This window comes from Hoplias malabaricus, chromosome 1 (genome assembly GCF_029633855.1).
Source record: "Hoplias malabaricus isolate fHopMal1 chromosome 1, fHopMal1.hap1, whole genome shotgun sequence".
Taxonomy (NCBI): Eukaryota; Metazoa; Chordata; class Actinopteri; order Characiformes; family Erythrinidae; genus Hoplias; species Hoplias malabaricus.
The window spans coordinates 60715288-60735944 of NC_089800.1; the positions used below are offsets into that span (position 1 = coordinate 60715288).

General features: G+C 40.3%; 1 protein-coding gene across 4 annotated transcripts in view; it reads right to left on the reverse strand.

Annotated features, from left to right (window-relative positions):
- LOC136695461 (neuronal PAS domain-containing protein 3) overlaps positions 1–20657 on the reverse strand; it is a 257450-nt gene that overhangs the window by 168284 nt on the left and 68509 nt on the right. For all 4 annotated transcript variants that reach the window (XM_066669573.1, XM_066669565.1, XM_066669590.1 and 1 more), the window contains one exon: positions 5274–5518. In XM_066669573.1, coding sequence (XP_066525670.1) covers positions 5274–5518 — 245 coding nt within the window. The remainder of the gene's footprint in view (positions 1–5273; positions 5519–20657) is intronic.

The following is a 20657-nucleotide window of genomic DNA, read 5'->3' on the forward strand; positions in this document are numbered from 1 at the left end:
AGCAAAGTATGTACACTGTTCACTGTTATTAAAACACATTGTTCGACAACAATGCTTCCTCAAGCTGTTTCTGCCAGCTGACAAAAAAGAAAAAAAAATAAAAGACGGAGAGAGAAGGTGTACAAGTAATTGTTTCCATGGCAATTACTACTTTCTTTGGTGTGCATTGGAAAATAAAGAAAATAACACAAACATGCCCACAGCCTCCTCACAGCCAAAAGCAATTTCCTCTTCTAAATTTAGTTATGCAAAGCCTATGGGCATCATCAGCATTTAGTAATTAGTTTTATAATTACTGCTGTTTTGCTCACTGTCATTCAATTTTTCTTACACCACGACTGGGGACTGGAACATCTTACACTCACAGCTGGGCAAATTACAATCCATTTATACAGTGAGAAATATCGGGGAGGCTATTTATTATTTTTTTAATTTTTAATTTTTTTTTTTTACATTTTTATCCAAGATGCTCTGCTTCACATGGCGCAGCACCTTTGAGCTTGCCATTTTCCAGGTCCAGGACGCAGAAATATAAATAAAAGCTCTCTCACTGTTGTGAGAGTCCATTGTGATGTAAAACGCCATTAATTCCCTCATTACCATTAACAATGAGTGTAGCACAGTGGGCACCCAGAGAGAGCACTTTAATCAATGCCCTACTCACTGCCAACCTGCTCCACCAAAGCAGCACATCCAGGACTAAAGAGCCACTGGCCCATCACTTTGTGCACTGGTCAAAAGCTTTAATGAGCTCACCCTGTTGACTGCATTTGATATGCTGATATGTTGTTACATTACAGCGGCTGATAGTTGCGCTCAGGTGGGAAGCAGTCCCACTGTAAACATGCACATGGCAGAGTGGGCACACATGCGTGGAGCTAAATGCCAAAAGGGAGGTCCAGGGGACATTAGAAGACTTAATGAGTGGAAGAGGGGATCGGGGGGAGGAGAGAGAAAGAAGGTCTGATGTTGCTTCAAGGTCCCTTTGGAGTTTATTGATGAAATTATGCTAATTGGGACAAGTACATGAATGTCTGGCACCAGTTCCATTCCTTCTGTCCTGGTAATGTGTGAAGAAAAAAGGCTGTAATTTTTTATTTTTTTTATAAGTGACAAAATTGTAAAATAGAATTCATGTCTTTGACTATAATAATAAAAAAACCCTTTCAGATCCATTTAATGATATTGTCTGAAAGATAAAAAGAGACACAAAGAAAAGAGCAAACTGTGAAATGTTCAGCAGGGTGGCATTTTTAGAATAAACAAAGCTGCTGTAAAGCAGGAGGTTTCCGCATCTCTGGCTGAATGACATATCTGTGCAGCTCTGCAGTCACTAGAGATCAAACACTGACAACCAGCGAGCACACAAAGACCTCCACTGCTCTGCTAATAAAGACAGGCCGTTGGAAATCAGGTATTAATCCCAGGCAGGCAGCTCTTTCAATCAATGTGCCCCAGTGACACTCATATTGCTGCTGAACAGATCAGAAAATATCTCGATGAGTCCAGCATATGTACAGTAAAGAGTAACTGATCTGTCCATGCTCTCGCGAATCTGAAAGCACATAATTCATTCATAATTCAATACAATATAATGTGCAATATTTCAATTTATATACCAATGTGCAATATCTCACGCAATAGTCATGGAATTCAAAATTCATGTTCATTTAGGTTTAAATATTTTTGATATTTTTAAATCTTTATTATATTTTTATATTCCTCTATTTACGTTTATAGTAAGTACTAGGTTTTTCTTTGTTACCTTGCTCTCCCTTTGTTGCTGTAACACTTAATTTCCCCACTGTGGGACTAATAAAGGGTTATCTTATCTTATCATATATAAAATATCGTTTCTTTTGAGTGTAAATAGACACACTTAGAAGAGATCGTAGTTGTGCTGTGCGGCTAAACTAAAATGAATGACCTCCTCTGGTGAAAATCAAAATTTGAACCATATTAACACATCCGTATGGTGTTGTTTATATGCTAGAAAACCAACCAAATCATGAACAAAATAAGCAGTCGATGCCACATCTGTGCTTTGAAAATCTCATGTTTTAAAGTGCATCTCAAATGGGCAAACTCAAACACCCATGGTTTCTTATGTCACAAATCTAATGTGTTATCACAACGTTATGGTGAAGAAGCAAGAGGAAAAGTGAGAAGAGAGGATTTTGCAAGCCACTTTGACTATTTTTTTTAAAACAATGGCTGAGAAATATTCTTATTATTATTGCAAAATTGGAAAAAAAAAAGCCTTCAGGTGAGTTATGCCAGCGTTGCAGAGTGGAACTCGTGGCTTTGAACATTCCACCTTGTTTAACTAGCTAAACCCTGGAAGTGTTTCAGTAGATTTTATGTAGGTACCATTTACCATTTACATTTACTCTACTGTCATGATGTAAGCAGAAAAGCCAGCTCAGTTAAACTGATTGCTATCAAATTTGATGAGAGGCATGTATAAAGAATTAACATTGAGGCTAGTGTCTGACACCAAGTGTTCATTTTCAAGTGTTTATGTTACATTGGTTTGTAGAATGCAATCATAATAATATTATTTTTACTATTCCCTGTAGGTATAGGTATTTAACAAATCAGGTTTGGGTGTTAATCTGACTGAATATCTCCTTCTAGTCTGCTTATACTATATATTACTGTACTGTTATGAAAAAAGACATTTTGTCTTCTGCTCCTATGCTGCCTATATATCTAGGAAATGTGAATGGCAGAGCTAGTAGCATATAGTTTTTGGAGTGTGTGTGTGTGTGTGTGTGTCTGCGAGAGTGTATGTGCCTGGTGAAGTGTGGCATTTTGGTGACTGCTCTCTGCTCTGCATGCATGAATAATGAATGCACAGGTGGTGGAGGGGGTCAGGAGGCCCGCGCCAGCCTCCAAACAACAGAAAGGTCATGCTTGTTTGTGCAGTGTCCTTCAACAGATGTGAAACGCCTCTGACAGAGACTAGCAAATTTCGGTTAAAATGCTCTGGGAAAAAAAAAAAAAAAAAAAAAAAATTAGTTGATGGGTCAATTACGGTAAAGGTCAACAGGCGCGAAGAGGAGAGGCAGCTCACTCGCACGAGTTATGATAATAAATCAACTCTTGAGAAGTGGAGGTCAAATTCTTTTAGTTCAGATGCCAGTAATATCAGGAGCGTTTATTACCAATGAGGGTCCACAATCTGTGCTTTGTCACCCTTGTTTTGTATTCAAGAGAAGAAGGCTTTCATTTGAATGATGTTTGGCGACCCTAGAAGCCATCACCACAGTACAAATGCCAAATCCTACCTGTGCTTTATTCGTATAGAAATGAGAATAAGGAAAAAAAAAAAAAAAAAAAAAAAAAAAAAAAAAAAAAGAATGTTGATTTTTCTTTAAGCAAAGAGCCGTTCCAGGAGAGCAGGGAAATCTGCCAAACGTAGCTGCGCTGAGATTTCCCTAAAGGTTACAATCATCAGTTATTAGGTAGAAATGCCTTACAAGAAGTCAGCTCGGGTTTTTTCCTCAGCGAATCTGGTGTAATAACAGTCGCAGGGCCGCCGCCACAGCTCTGCATGTAAAGTCACAGGCAAATTGATTGAAGGACTGGACTGCCAAATGAACTAGGGACTTCCATGCATCAGAAACAATATTATTTTCCTCCGGCTCACCTTGACTCATGTGCGTCAACAATCCAGAGGAGAAATGGGCCTTGCCCTCTAAGCCGCTTCACCTGATGCAATAATGCACCATATGCTTGTATTAGCATGCTCCACATTCCCACCCCTCTGACAGCTGCACGCCGATCAAAACGTGCAGAGCTCTTTTATCCTAAAACAATCCAGCGGGAGCCCGAGAGGGAAAGCTCCGTGCCGCTTTAGGTCAAGGCCATCGAGTTGCTCCGATTGGAGAATAAACACAGATTCATGGGCTTGGAGGGAGCGGCGGTAGGCCGAGTATCCATTAACTCCAGTGACGCAGGGTAACACAACGGGAATCGATAGCAGGCTCTGTTCGAAATGTAGTGCAAATAAAATGGGCCCAGCTCCTGATTCAATTTAAAGTGCTGCTGTCAATGAGACGGAAGGACACAAAGCCAGTCTCATTGTCCCGCTGTTTAAAAACTAACCTTGCTGAGGATTCATTAAATTATATATAGACAATGTAATTATTACTTTCCTCCACCTTACAGTTCACATTCTCTCCTGCTGAAGGTTTCTGCCGGCACGAATTGACTGGTGTGCACAACACCAAATTATTCCATATATACATTTACTCATTAAAATGCAAGCAGCTCTTCAAAGCGAGACGACAATGATGCCATCTGTTGTGTGCTGGCCAGAATACACAGAACGCAGTCCCCTAAAAACGCCTGCAATTTCTCCAGTTCCCATGGCCATTCATAGCACTGCAGCCATTCCAAATCTACAGCAACTGACTCTCATTTGCGTAGTATGCCAGAAACAAACATCATACCCAGAAATATATTAAACCAAGTCAAACTCTTTGTGAAATTATATGTGAGCACCTTCTGCTGTTTATGCTATCCAAATATGACTCTACACACACACACACACACACACACACACACACACACACACACACACACAACAAAACGAAACAGAACTCTCTACCACAAAAACATGATTTGTTCATCCTATAAATTTCATTTAACCTTCACCACTTCTTGCATCACCTATCAGTTAGCACTAGTTGATTTACCAAGCCCATTACGCACACATCCGTTACTGTCCAACAAAGAATCTATAATTACTGTTAAATCTATACACTCTTTTAGAGTAGTACCATTCTCAACTAATTACCTTTCCACGAGGCATGACAAACAATCACTTACATTTCCACCCTACTGCTGTGTATTACTCATCTATATCCAACAGCTAATTATAACCCGAGACTAGGCTCACTGCTAAAACTGGGAGCATGTTTTATGCAATTGTTTGTTTGTTTTGGCTCATACGTCTTCTGCACATGTTTAGAGCAGTTATGGAATAATTAAAAATAAATAAATTAAACAATAAACGTTGTCCAAAGAAAAACATGCATCTCCATTTTTTTTGTACATTTTTAAACACAGCAGTGAAAATTTCCTCATGAATGACCCAAAAGAAATGCTCCAAAAAAACTTGGTATAAAATCTTTTTACATTGACTTCTATTGAAAGTTAATGCGGTTTTTAATTAGACAGCAATGATATATAAAGTGATTAGAATTGAGAATAGTGACCAGAACTGAGCCTTTCTAGGGCTTTTAGGGCTGAAGGTGGTCTCTAACCTTTGACTGAGGTGTTGGGTGGTGGTCCTTCAACGCGCAGGTTCCATGGTGGGTCCCCCTGGTTGGCGAAGTCCCTCATCTTCAGGTAGCTGATGGTGAGGCGGATGATGGAGGCTTTGTCCAGTTGGCTGGTGATGGCACCCGGGAGCGGCAGCATCTTGGCCAGTTCATAGAACTCAAAGTTCTCTTTCCCCCGCCGCGAGCGAGCTGCATCACGAGACTTCTCCTTCCTCAGAGCCTGCAACCTGCACAAAACAAACCACAGCTTAGGAATTTTAAGATCTGTGTAACAAATTATAAACAATGTATACTAAAAATGACTGCTCTGAAAGGTTTGTTTAAAATGGTTTGTCATCGTCTAAACATGACAAAGAACATAATAATAAACGGATTTAAATCTCCAGTCACACAAGGATTCAATCTTACTATGTATCAATTACTATTAATTCATCAGGCCTCACACTCCATATATGGAAACAAAGCAGCAAAATTTATATATGTTATAATAAATAAATATATGAATAAATAAATATATGAATATAACATCAATGTTTCTACACACATGCAGCCCTGCCAATTTACAATGAAGTTATTAGGTGTGCTTAGTCCATACTGTTTTCTAACCAAGACAGAATAAAGCAGCCAATCAGAAGAGGACATTTACAACAGAGGACATTCTTAAAGGCACGGTAAAAAGCAGCCTGTGTATTTTTAAGGAATAAACAGACATTCATGAATGACGCATATATTTGTGTAGTTTTATGAAGCAAAACAGTCATAAGTTTACTCCAGGGGAAATATACAATGCAAGAAAATAACAGACGAGCCTGTTAAAGCATTCAGCACTCTCTGTGTATCTGTCTACATATGTTCTATTTCTCAGCTATATTTGGATAAACTTTGTATACATCTTTATAAAACACAGGCCTACTGTACGTTTGCATTGAACTGGCAAATCACCGACGAGACCTGGCCATGGACTGAATACCTGCGATGAACTCTTTCTTATCAACTTTTTCAAATACAGCTCTCAATGCCCATCGCTCTCAGTATAAGAGTCAGGCGTGTCTTGGCGCAGGGCTATGGCTCTCTAAAGTTGTACTCGCACTGACTTTGTTCTGGTCCAGAGGGAGACCTCAGCTCAATTGTTTCAGTCATTGGAATCCAGAAGTGGGTCGAAGTTGTGATTAGCTCAGGCCTCGGGTCCCTGGAGACGACGCTGTGAATGACTTTCAGATTGCTACTTTTTGCCAGAGACCCAAGCGGCAGGCCAGAGATCTTCTTCCCCAGTGGAAGAGTTTTGCAGAGAAAGAGACTGGTGCAGAATACCGCACTGACCTGACCGCCTTCGCTTCCAGGTTCAGCCTTGATGTCACACTACAAACATGTAGCATTCTAAAAAGAACATGAAACAAGTACTTTGTAGTAGGCTATCGCTACCACCACAACACGCGCCTCAAGGTTTATTTGGAGATCTCACACGAGGACTGTGATATCCTACAAGTTTGTAAGTATTTCTTTAAGTTTATTGAATATTTTTATTACTTAAAATAACCCTCCATTCATTAAAACACTACATTTCAAGTTATTTTCCATGCAGTCACCTTGTCCTAAGGCTTACTAAATCATGCTTTCATGAGGCTCAGCTACGTCCCAGAAAAACTGTAGAAAAATATATATATCCCTCTTATCTGAGCCAACAGATTTTATTAGCAAGGCATATAAATCCCAGGCACTTAAAGAGAGGTCGAACTAATAATGTAATGTACAGGCAGCAGATTTTTGTTTAGACATTTGTAAAACTCTGCTCCAAGCATAGAGTTCCCTGATTTATGTGATTTTCAATCAAACAACTCGGAACAGCCGGTTTCACACTTCCAAAACGCAACTGCCCACATTCGGTGGCGTTCATCATCTCCAGCCATTCTGAATTAAGTCTGCAATAAATCAGCCTGGATCCCCAGCATTCCCCACCGGCCGACACTTAGATTAATTTTTTACTACCACAAATGCAAAATTGGTTACAGCAAATGGTGAACGATGCACAGAGAGAGAGAGAGAGAGAGAGAGAGAGAATGTCTCACAAGATGAAGAACAACTGTTTGTGGAAAACAATCATCTGATGTTGCTGGTGTTGATATGTGTAATCTCAGTAACTAACAAACGGCAACATAAAAATGAAAGCTGAAGTGGAACACACCCACCAAATATAAGCACACAGCAGAGTGCACTGTCTCTGTTGGAGGCTAGGCTCTATATTGAGTATGCAAATAAAGTCCTCAGAAGCAGCCTTGAATTCTCCAGCTCTTCTCTGCCCTTTGGCCATTCATTCGCGATGTATGCAATTTCCAATGAAAACTCACCAAAGCAAGGATGCCTGCACCTTCACAAGACACGGACGGCTCCCTGTGCCTGCTTAATGCTTTACACACAGTCGTCAAGATCAATTTCTGTTAGTTTTCATAAGGATCTAAAAAGTATAATAGGATGATTTTACCAGCAAATATAGACACACACCATGCCCTTACACCCCATTGGCAGATTGCTATTCTCCATCTTCCAGACTGCTCTGGCACGAGAAGAAAAACACCATTTGATGGTCTGCTGCTCAGACAATATATAAAGCTAGTTGTAATGGTTGTTTGGAGGCAAAGTGCAACAGAGCAGCAGAATTTCATTTGTTCCGCAAACTTGGAAAGCATTATGTTGGCCTGCCAAATATTTCTTGAAGCGTCGAGGTTATGTGACCTTCACCCTAGCGACATATTTGTCACATTCTAAGAGAGTAAACGCAACAAACATGAAATGAAATCCTGGCAATATTCACACGCTGCTTGACGATGACTTTTTAAGTACCTTTCAGAGGAAAAAGATGAGGCAGCGTGGAGCTGTGAGTGTGTTGCTGGTCTGGGGTTAAGACAAAGTGCTGGAGTCAACCAAAGAGTGACCAGCCCAGTCTTCCAAAAACCGGCTCAGTTTCAACCTAAGGTCTTTACACTTCACAGTGAAAGCAATGAGTTTGGGAATCATTGGAAGAAAACTTCGGACAAGCAATCTGGTCTGCTCTTAGTGAGTACTGAGGGAAACTGTTTGTCAATGTCATCATATTGAAGGAGAAATATAAAAGCACACAAAACTTTCCTGAGAAATATGATCTATGCATAAACGTACCATGCAAATGTCAGAAACCACTTCGTTCATTCATTTTCGAATTTTGGAAACTGGAGTTAAAAAATTATATAAAAATATAGAGAAAAGGTAAAGGATGCATAGCTCAGAACAATGGGCTGACACCACAGGGCCTAGAGCTCACTGAATGTGGCTGTGATACATTTGTGAAAAACATCCAACTTCTAAGACTGAGTAGATTAGAAAAATACTTCCACAGATTTCTTAGAAAAACTGATAAAATTTTCCCATAAAAAGGATAGAGGTAATTATTATTGCAAAAAGATTGGTTACATTTAATGGCTATTTTGACTGGAAGTTTTCAGAAGTGTAGTTACAGTTCAGTAATTGTATTGTAATTGTAATATTCATGTAAATAAACAGCCAAATCAATAAGATGATGTGTTAAAAACACTGTATCTTCTTACATTATAAAGAAAACGGTGGATGTTTGGTGTCAGATGGATGTCTGGATGCACATAATTTAAACAGAAAAATTCCTGAACAGAGGAAATTACGGATGGTAAGATCTCCCAGATGGCTTTTGTTAAGGAGGAAAGACATGTTATTTCCTTTTGTTCCAAGCAAAAAGATTTGGTCAATCGCATAAGACACTGTTCAGTATCTCACAAAACATCATTTGATTAAATATCAAAGAAGACTGAACACTGTGCCAGCAGGATATCTCCACATGCGTTACGTAAACAGCTAATATTTGAGTGCTTCACCTTGCACACAAGCATATTGCCCTATTTACCAAATTAGCTAATCACTCAGGCACATTCCAACTCCGAGCACATGAAAAGGGGGGGAAAAAAATCAAGCGGCTGAAAGTTGCGCAAATGATCATTTAAGATTGCTGTAATTGCCTTCATCAGTGTCGAAAAAGCAGCCAGACAAGAAATGTCACTTTAGATTATCTTCCTGCCTCCTGAAGCAATAGATGACACCAATGATCAGAGACTAAATGCCAAAACCAATCAATTCCTTTTGTGCCTCTTCTCCTTTCTGCGGTAAAAAAGGCCATAGTCTAGGTTCTTCTTCTAATTAAACTAAATGTTATCTCTATGGTAACCTCATTAATATTCTCATCGACTTAGTTACACATAAGTCAAGCAAGTGGTCACCACTGGGCAGAATGATTATGGAAAAAATATTGACCAGGCTGAAAATAAAAGAAGTGCTCAAAAATGTTCAGTTTCCGTTTAATATGAGATCACACCGTCATTAGAAGTGGAGAGCATTTGATGGTACTGTGGCTTCATGGGTAGTGTCAATGTCACACAGCTCCAGGGTCCTGGGGTTATGAGTTCAGTCCCCATTTTTGGTTATTGCCTGTGGTTAGTTTGGAATGTTCATCCTGTGTCTATGTGGGTTTCCTCCAGGTGCTACCCATGGGTGGGTGGCTATGCCAAAGTGTCCAGAGGTAGGAGTAGGTGAGTGAATTAGTGAGAGTACAATGCCCTGTAAGGGACTGGTGCCTGATTCAGAGTGTGATACTGCCTGGTGTCCACTGATTCCAGGTAGGCTCCGGACCCACCACTACCATGAACATGATGAAGAGGTTAAAGATAATGAATGAATACATTTTTTAAAAAGTGCATTCTATGGCTATAAACCGTGTAGGGATTTCTGGAATTTCCAATCAATTAAGTAATGGGTAAATAACAAGTCAATGCAACTCAAATGTCCTAATTCTTCATTAAAAAAGAAAGAAAGAAAGAAAACAAATCACATTTGGATTAAAATAAACTGTCTAAACTGTGAAATCTTATTTCTCTTAACAATTTCCACAATTTAAAATGTACTGATTGTGAACACAAATGTTCAACTTTGCACATACCGTTTTTATAAACAATAGAAAAGCAAAAAATGAACGACATTATGGAGCTACCGCATAAGAGTCAACATGCCCAATGCCAAACTTGAGCTAGAGTGTTATAAAGCCCCTCTGCACTGGGCTGTGTAACAGAAGAGCTGTGCTCACTAGATTGATGGAGTTTCACTGAATATGTCCAGGATGATCTGGAGTGCAGAAGAGTAGACATTGTTACTACACCAAAATGGGACAAAGAAATGTGGGAAGAGCAGTGTCAACAGTGAAGATATAGCATACACCCAAGCTTGTGTAACAGTTCAAACAATGCTACTGTAAGGTAAACACCTGCTAAATCTAAACAGTTTAAACTGTACTGTAAGTACTGCCAGTTGCTATATATTTTTCTTAAAGCCCTCACAGTGTACTGAATGAAGAACAGACAGTGCTCAGTAGTCCACTCTTTAAGAGAAAGGTTACTTCTCTGAGGTGCACTAATTCCTTTCAAGGTCTGTGTGTACCTCTCTATCAATCAGTAAAGTGGATCTGGTATTGCTGTGGATGTCCATTGGCCTCATTAGATCTGTCATTCGGATGCATGTCCGCAGTGACTTTGATGTCCTGAAAACTGTGTGTGTGTGGGTGTGTGTGGAGTACTCTGACAGAGGCTTGTAAAGGGGATCTATAGTACTCTAATCTCCTCACAACATCAACAGCAGTCAGCACAGGTAACAGCATGCAACTACAATTAGAAACTGAGCTTCTGCAAGCTTAGATCTCACCTCACAGAAATACAAATATGAGCAGGAGATGTGGACAAACATATTGTGGCAGTACCTCAAAAAACAATACCCATTACAGCATAATTTGGAGCTGAGAAAAATCCCAATGTTTTCATTGTATTAAAAAGAAATCTATCAAAAGTACAATACCACACTGCACTAAATCCAATTAAACACAATTGATCATATTTTTTTAATGAGACACACAGTGGCTAGTGTCCATTAAATTTTGGCTTAAATTATCACAGTAAATAAGATCATGTTGCTTACCCCTATATACATATTTTAACCTTTAAAAAGTCATTTAAACTTAGAACTGATTCAGAATTAATTTTATGGGAACACTGCATTTCATATACCATATTTCATATATGTGTGTGTGTGTGTGTGTGTGTGTGTGTGTGTATGTGTGTATGTGATGTAGACATAGTCTGGAGAAATGACTCCAGACTTCTAAGGATTATGCTAATGTAATTCAATACGCACTATACGACGTGGCTGAGAGTAACTGTGCTGGTGTGAGCTGCCTGACTGAACATAAGTACACACACATCGGGTTTCACACTGACTCATGCCAATGCTAGAAGAATAGATCCATATCAATAGGTCATTCCTTTCCTTTTCTTATGTTTAAATGCGCCCTACTCTATATAAAACAGAGGAAAACAATACAAGCGCAGACTCTGAGCCGCTGAATTCATGTTGTTGTTCTACCTCTCGCTGTGGGGTTGAGGCTATTAAAAGCAATACCTGCTGAAGCACAATGGGGGTAAAATAAAGACGAGGGGAGGGAGGAGAACTGAGAGCCTTAATCAGCCTGCCTGTGGTACGTATTGATTATGACTACAATCATGAGGTCAATTTGAAAAATAATACCAACAAATTATGCATAAGCCCTGTTGGAGGTGAATAATCCTTCTTTTTCCCTGAAACACTTCCCTCTTTCTCCGCCCCCTCCCCTTCTCTCTCTCTCTCTCTCTCTCTCTCTCTCTCTCTCTCTCTCTCTCTCTCTCTCTCTCTCTCTCTCTCTTCTGCAGCGGCCTTGTAAGCTAGGCCACATTGGGAGTAAATTGTCCTCTTGTCTTCCCCAATAGCTTAGAGTGGCATATACTCTCCAATAGCTCTGAATACAATTTACTGAATACTTACACATACCAGCCTCTCCTGGCTGAAAGCAATTTTGTGTCTCTTTTGTTTTGTTGAAGAGGTTGCAAAAATAAGAAGCGAACATAGCGGCAGGTCTGAAAAGGCGTCTGAAATAAATGTTAAAACATTTTTATACCCATAGTGAAACACATTTCTAGAATTCTAGCTCACATTTTGGCAAAACAAAAGACCTCTCACTAACTAAAACAAAAATATAAACCTTCTGCCTGTTTCCCTTAACAAAATCAAGAATTTGTCACAAGCATGTAACTCCATTTAGCTTATCATTAGATTTAAAGAAAGGTTTTAGATTTATTTTAACACATATGTGTTCATAAAAACAGGTCTATTTTAGGTGACAGATGAAAACTGCCAACAGACAAAACTACTCTTTAGGACATTCATTGTAACAGAACATCACAGAAAATCTACAGAGAATACATTTTTAAAAACATTTCTCTTGGTTTGTTTATCACAAATGACAGATATGAAAGTATAACAAGTATGACAGATAATCCTATATTCACTTAAACTGATACTAGCCCTGACCTCCTCATTTACTACAAATGAACACTCTCAGTGAAAAAAAATCTAACCTAAAAAATAAAGTTATACAGTACCAATCAAAAGTTTGGACACAACTTCTCATTAGACGTTGGTGGGGGGGCTATTCAAACACATTAAGAAGGCACGCAGTTCTACAAATTAACTCTTGATGAGGCCACAGCTGTTCACTGAACACCATTCCAGGTCACGACCGCATGAAGCTGACTGAGAGAACACTGAGAGTGAGCAAAGCTGTCATCAAAGCAAAAGTATAAAACATTTTCTGGTTTAACACTTTTTTGTTTACATGTGTTCCTTCATAGTTTTAATGTCTGCCATATTCATTTACAATGTAGAAGATGTCCAAACTTTTGACTGGTACTGGTACATTCCCAAAATGTGGAAAATGGCCCAAAAACAAAGGAAACCATCCCTGAGTGGGCGTGTCCAAACATTTGACTGTATATGCTCACTTAATGTTTGAACACACATGCTGGATCACACTAGGCACTAGGCATTTGATCTCTGCTCATACATGATAACTCAATGGGTCCTGTGAGCCGTGTATGTGTGTGTGTAGTGTCAAAGGACCTGTAGTGTGTGTGACTGGCTGAGGGCATAGAGACGACCTGACTGGCCAGACAAAAAAGAGGTTGTCAGAGGAAAAGGTCACTGTGCTCCTTGTACAAAGTGAAAGTGATGACAGAGCTTCAGAGAAAGGGAGCTGGTGTTAAGTTACAACTGTATGGTGTGAATATAAAGAATGGACAGTATAAAGTGAATGCTTTTAACCCTTTAAATGGCATTTCATGCTTGGTAACTTGGTGAGAATAATTCCAGTCAACAATGCTCTTCATTTAATCATTAAAAAATCCACAGGCTTGAATAATAAGGTGAATATGTGCTAGCACTGGCTTTCTCTTGTAACATATAAATAATATAAAGCATAAATAATAAAATAAGCCAAAAGGAATTAAACCCAAGCTGATCCATTCTATCAGAAATGAATGGTGTCAAACAGCGCTAAAATATTACACTAAAAACTAAAGCACTAAATAACCCGAAGCCATTTAAACAAACTAAAAGAGAAGACTAACAGCTCAAAGCCAAACATTTAGATAAGCAGGTTTAAGGAGGAAAAAAATCCAGTGCAGTCAGTGAGTCAGACACAAATTCTTCTGTTCTCAAACAATGCTGTCCCTAGACCTTAGAAAACTGGAAGAAAGTAATACAGTCTGCTGAGATCTCTTTTACTCTCCTTTCTACATCTGGATGAATTTTTCCTTTGAGGAAGTCAAAGGGAGCCTGCTCCCAACTGCTCAGTATGATAGTGGGTTTGTTCTTCTTGAGGAATGGACCAATTTCCCACTAGAAATTGTTCAAAATGTGTCTAACAGCTTTCCAGGAAAGAGTGAAGCAGCTCTGAAGACAAAAGGCAGCCTGGACTCCTTATTACGGACAAATCCATACACTGCCTAGAGTTTCCAATACTCTATCTACCTTTTGAATACATACTCACATATATAAATATACCTGCGTCCCTAGTCCAGAATCAGATTTATTTATTCTTTTCTTTTTACCCGGAGTCTTGATTAATACGTTTCATCCTGTACGCCGCCAAGCCCTAAAGCACTGGCTATTAGAGTGTGAGTTCTCAAAAACTTGGATGGAAAAACTTCACAGTAATTCAATCAAAAAGCACTGGAACAAGCTTTTTTTTTCACACTACCCCAGACTGTCCTTTTTAAACCCATTTTTCAGTCTGGTCACATCACTACACTGCTAATCTTTAAGAGTGGAACTGTATGTAGTTTGAGAGATATTAAGGTACTAGTTTTTGCTAAATTCAGGCAACGAGTAACTACGCATAAATACCTGCATTACGTTCAACTTCCTGCACAAATAAATATTCAGAATGGATTTAGTCAAAACCAATACATGTTTTAATGTTTATGTATTTGTACTGAAACTGGAAATACATGAACAATACTGGATATCTGCTCTTGTCTGCAATTCCCATAGTATATTGGTTGCAGTAATGCAGGCCAGTCCTTATCCACATAACATTACTGACTGAAAAATATAAAAAATGTTGGTGTGGTTTAATACCAATATGCATCAAAATATTCACAGTACTTATATTTTTTTCATACAGCATTACAACTTATATCCCACCTCAACTGAAATCACTCATCTGTTATATGCAGCAAAACAGTGGTGACACAAAACACACAGGAAAGCAAGCAGGCTGATGAAATGAAGGTCTGGTGAGCTGAGTGTATGTTTTTGTGTCGTATGGCGGGCGTAGACGGCGCAGGGGGGCCTTTACTGTGGTGTGATCAGAGGGAGGGTTTGTCAATGCTGATGTCCTGTCAGGGTGTAATTAAGAGCGCAGAGGAGAGCCGTGGTGGCGGCGCGTCTCTCAGGAGCTGCGCAGCGCGGCAAATCCCGTTAGCTGTGAATAAACCCATTGGGGGCGGCACAGGTAAGCCAGACGCAATGCGATTACATGGCAAGAGCGATGCCTGAAAAGCCAAATCGCCAACACAAACCTCCCCCTCTCCCATGTGTTAGCAGTACAGAGGAGCACTGAGCAAAATCCGGTTTGCTGCTTCTCACCTCTGGCATAACAGCAGACGCTACTGGACAAGCAGGACGCTAGGGGACATTTTAGTACATTTTAAAACACAGGGAGACTATTTATCCTTTGAGGAATATGCAAGAACATGTACATTTCTGACATTTAACCCAAAAATAAGACAGCGTCATGCCCAGTGTATATATACAAGCGTTCTAATTGTTCTAGGGTAGAGTTATACGAGGCAAAGCCAAAGTTGCAAGGGTTACAGGGAATATATTTGCTGAAATATCAACTTGAACATCAACTAAAATATCAAAAACCATGCACTCAGGACACAGAGGGCTCTGGAAGTGCTACTGCTGAGATGGGACAGCAGATAAAGGCCCAGGCAGGCTGCAGCTCTTTATGTCCTATTACTCACTCCACACCTTTGAACTGAGTGCACTGATGGAGTAAGGCTCTGTGTGTTTCTCCCCAGAGAGTGTGTGTGTGTGTGTGTGTGAGAGAGAGAGAGAAAGATTGTAGAGTAGAAGGTTGTAGATATTGTAAGAGACACACATAGAACCACCATGCAGTACAGCCTGAGATAATCAGCCAGTTTTAAGGTTGTGTGGATTTATAAGCTAACAAAGCATAGATAACCTCTTTAAATGTGATATTAAAAAAAAAAACATATGGAATGGGATGGTATTTTGAACAACAACCAAAGGCTACTAATAACTCGCTTCATAAAAACAGGGCCTTGCCTGAATATCACCTGGAGAAATGAAAATACTTGTTCCATTAAGAGAGCAGCTGCTTGTTTTGAGTTTAATTAGAACAGATAACGTACCTGAAATTTCCTCATTATGTTATTTATCTGTTCTTTATTTGTAAATGGATTATTGTATATTTGCATTAATTAAAACATAGCAAGTTTTTACTGTTTCTTTGGGTTTAAGAATTACAAAGCTATAATAACTGTAATCTTGTCTGACAGGTTCATAATGTGTTTGTTATTTGATTTCTTATAGGACCGGTCCTACCATGCAGATATCTTTCATCATATCCAGATTTCATTTTATACTCAGGCCTCAACTCCTTAATCTGCTCTCAGTAAACCACAGTCAGGACAGTTGGCTCCCACCTGCAGCACAGATCAAACATGTGACAGAGACAGCGAGATGAACAGCTGCATTCTTTCTTAAGGAGGAGACAGGAAGGGCTCTCTCTCTCTCTCTTTGTTCCCCATATCTAAATATATTCTCTCTTCTCCTATCACTCTCTTTCTCTCTTATTCCCTATCTCGCTCTTCACCTCTGTTTCTGTTTCCCATACCCAACTATGCTTTTTTTCCCTCTCACTTCTATTTCGACCATACACCATATTTCTCCTCCCATTAATCTCTCTCTCATACACTATTCTATCTCTCTCTCATATACTCCATCTCCTATACACCATCTCTACCAAAGTATGTTTTTCTCCTCTCATCTCTACCTCATACCCAGTCTCTTTCTCCTCCCATCTCTCTATTCGCTCCCGCTCACGCCTCTCTCCACTCTCTCTGTCTCTCTCTCTGTCTCTCTCACTCTCGCTCTCTTTAAACCGGCTCTCTCCCTCTAATCATGGAAGTCAATCAAAAAGGCGAGGAGGAGAATAAATCCCTGACAGGACGAGGTGCGCTGGTAATTCAGTGTGTGTTTCTGCGTCTCAGTGTCCATCCTCTCTGGCTGTGTCCCTGCAGCACCTGCTGTGTGCGGCGCGCTGAGGTGGAACGGCTCAGTATTAGCTGTGAAATTAGCAGCACTGGCTCGTTAAAGAGCTGGCACGCTCCTCGCCAGGACAGACACTGTTAATGGCATAAAAGCCTCCATCACCTGGGAGCCACACAATTACTTGAGCCAAGACTCTCGCTCACCACCATCTCCTCCAGTAGCTTGCACACACACACACACACACACACACCCACACACCCAAATCCTTCAGACAGCTCACTTCTCTGCCCCTGGCCTCTGGCCAAACCAGGAGAGACAGAGAATGAGATCTCTCTCTCTCTCTTTCTCTCTCTCTCTCTCCCATGTTGCTCTAAATCACACCTCCACAGACTGCAACAGAACCCGTGCCGCTGTGCTCCTGACTCCAATAAAAAGAGAGATAATTATATGCTCAATAAGTAAAAAGATTTTTGACTCAGTGTAGTTGTTGTGACACAGATGGCACTGTATAATCATGGCATGAAAGGGCCTCTTTGTTCCTTGAATTGAGTCAACCTTCAGCTCTTTTCAAGCTGAAATTTTGACTGGCAACATTTTTATTCCTCGACCAGACAGTCTTAATTAAAGCGGAAATTTAAAGCACTCCTCAGCGCTGACATTTGACAGCGCTGGTTAAATAAGTTTTTGTTTGGGGAATCGGAGAGCCTTGTTCCATTGTCCTTTTCTGTGTTCTCCTACATCACAGGAGGCAGCAGAACCACAACAAGACTACACTGAATGTAGAAGACTTCAACCCGCAATCAAAACCACAGGCACACGTGTTTGCTTGTGCTCCCACTACAAGTGTAAATATACAGCATGGTGCATCAGTCTGAATGTGGTGATTCAACAGCATCTATTCATTATTATAATCACATTCAATCAAGCGTGTGCTCATTTGGTGGACAAGAATATCTCAGTCTATTTTCCAGTGTAAAAACATAAAAAAGGCCAATACGCTTAGTTTAATGCTACAAGCTCTGCATTTGTGTGATCCAAAAATAAATAAATAAATAAAAATAAAAAGCCATAGCCAGAGAACAAATAGCATGGTAGAGGTCAGCAGGTACTGGTGAGGCTATCAGGACTGACCAGTGAAGAATATGTTGGGAGGCATACCGATGCAGACCTGCCACTCTAATTATCCAGCATGGCTCCTGGAAGCTCACAGGTCTGAACGCTGGCCTTCCTTTCCCCGTGCTGGACCCTCAGCACATGCCCGCTGCAGAAGGGGAGCGCAGCCCGGCCCCCTACACCACTCTGCCACGTCCTGATCAAAGCACTGCACAATGGACTCCACACCGGGTCAGGCCCAAAACAACCTGTACAAGATTTACACCCTCAATAATAAATGAGAGAAACATTTGGAAGTAATTGGCTGTGCAGAGGCGCACGTCTCTCCACCAGGGGAGCTTGTTTGTACAAAGCAATAAAAGCTAAATAATTGATGCTCAATGCAGAGCTTCCTTCAGATTGCCTTGATTTGGAACATGCTCTGACTTCAACTGTTGTGTTGATGCTGCTGATGATAATCATTGTTTAGGAAAACAAAAGAAAAAAAAAGTTGAGAGGAAGAGGGAGACTGAGGCAGAGAGAGAGAGAGAGAGAGAGAGAGAGAGAGAGAGAGAGTGTGTGTGTTTGTGAATGTGAGAAAGATAGAGCAAGCGAGTGCATGAGAGCAAGAGAGAGAGAGAGAGAGAATCCTTCATCGCAGTTTTTCTGCCGAAGCGGCGATGACCTGACTACTGATTCATGAAGGTCTCTGCTCCACAACAACAATAATCATGAAAAATGCACCCTGGACAACTTGCTACTGAAGTTGCCTTCTTTGATGGCTGTTCTTTTTCCAGATTAGGCCCTGCCTCTGATGTTCCATATGTCTATAAAATTGCTCCCACCTGCATTTTTCTCCCTGTTTAGGCAGTGGTCATGGTAAGTTTGCAGAGAAGCAGTGTGTAAGAATTAACCCTGGAAGTGTGGATCAGAGTGCAGGGGAGGAAAAAAAAAAAAGGAGCCAATGCTGGGATTTTCTGCTGACGAAGGACCATTTTGCACAAGCAAACACTTTTCAATTTACAGTCTTCACACATTGTTCTTTATTTATCTGGGTGGTGTGTACACCTCCCGTGTGTGTTTGTTTACTGGTGTTCTGCGTTATTTATGAGCTTTGTTGCATGTGCAATTTGTATAATGTGTCCATAAACCACCGGGGCAGACAGTGCCCAGGCTGCTTTGAGACTGATAAAAGAGCAGGGCTGGGAATGGCAGTTATCTGAACTCTAATCAGAATTCATATTGTTAACACACTGCCAGCACTTCCAGGGGACCCTACAATATCACCCATATTATTATCATATTGCTGCCATAAAGGATATTGCTGGCTATGGAGAGCGCTGCTCTGTAGGAATGTGGCATTATTGCTTTTTCTGACCAGGCCCATATCACTGTGATGGACAGCGATCACACAGGAAAGTTCCAGCTAGAGGACAGCATAATTTACTTTAATGCAGCTTTCCGCACCACTGTTAGCAGCTGAGGGGGGGGTGGGGGAATAACACTGAAAGTTTGAAGTCATTTGCAGGTCTGAAATGCAGCTAAAAATAACAATGTTATCTGCAAACCAGGTGGTAACCCAGAGTGAGAAACCTGAACATTTCTGAAAATGTAATACATTATTAGGATTGCTGATAATTCCAATGCATGGGAAATTAAAACAACTGTAATTATGCACAGGTGCATTTTGAGTTATCTGAGTGTGTTTGGCCAAAAACTCTGGCTCTGGAGTGAAGCCACACTAAGGTAAATTCCTAGTGCTGTGGAATTACATATGGACCTCATTTGTTTCTGAGCCTAAATGAAGTGGCTTTATGAAGCTCTTATGTAAAGTTCTAATGGACTACAGAGTACATCCATTCCTATACTATACAATAATATATTATTCTCTGAACAGTTAAGAAAACAGAGGATTTCTGAGGTGGGGCAAAGAGAGGTGGGGGTTCTGTCAGCTGGCAGTGCAGCTTAAATGGTCCATATCATGGAAAATAGAAAATTGCCTTTTTGTGTTATAACAATTGTTTTAGCCTGCTGTCTATTTCAACACCAGTTTTAAACCAAACTTTGAGACAAATGAACCAATGTGTAACAAAAGGTATGTTACTATGGCTCACTGAGGCTAACCAAGCTGTGCTTGAGTTCTGACTGAACACAATATGCAAGAGTACAATACAAAGATGTACAAGAATGTAGGATATGGCCCCTTTAAAAAGGTTCATAAGGCCCTGGGAAAGGTTGTTGTTCTCTTATCTTGGCCCAAAGTATTTAAGTGACCATATTTAGAAAACAATGCAACAAAAATTGCTCATGAAATTCTCTGTCATGATCTGCATCTGCTAATGGAGGGGGATATTAGAGATGGTAATTGAAGAGAAGTCAGGGGCAGTGTGTGGTGCACTGAAGATGGTCCAGGGCTGCCCAGACAGCCTGAGTGAATATTTAGTGCAGGAACAGACCTCTCCCATCTGTCCTGTGAAACTTGGTAATGTGTGAGACAGGTGGCCTGCTGAAGGTTTAAAACCTTTGGGTCCTGATATGATTAAGAAGTCAAATTAAACT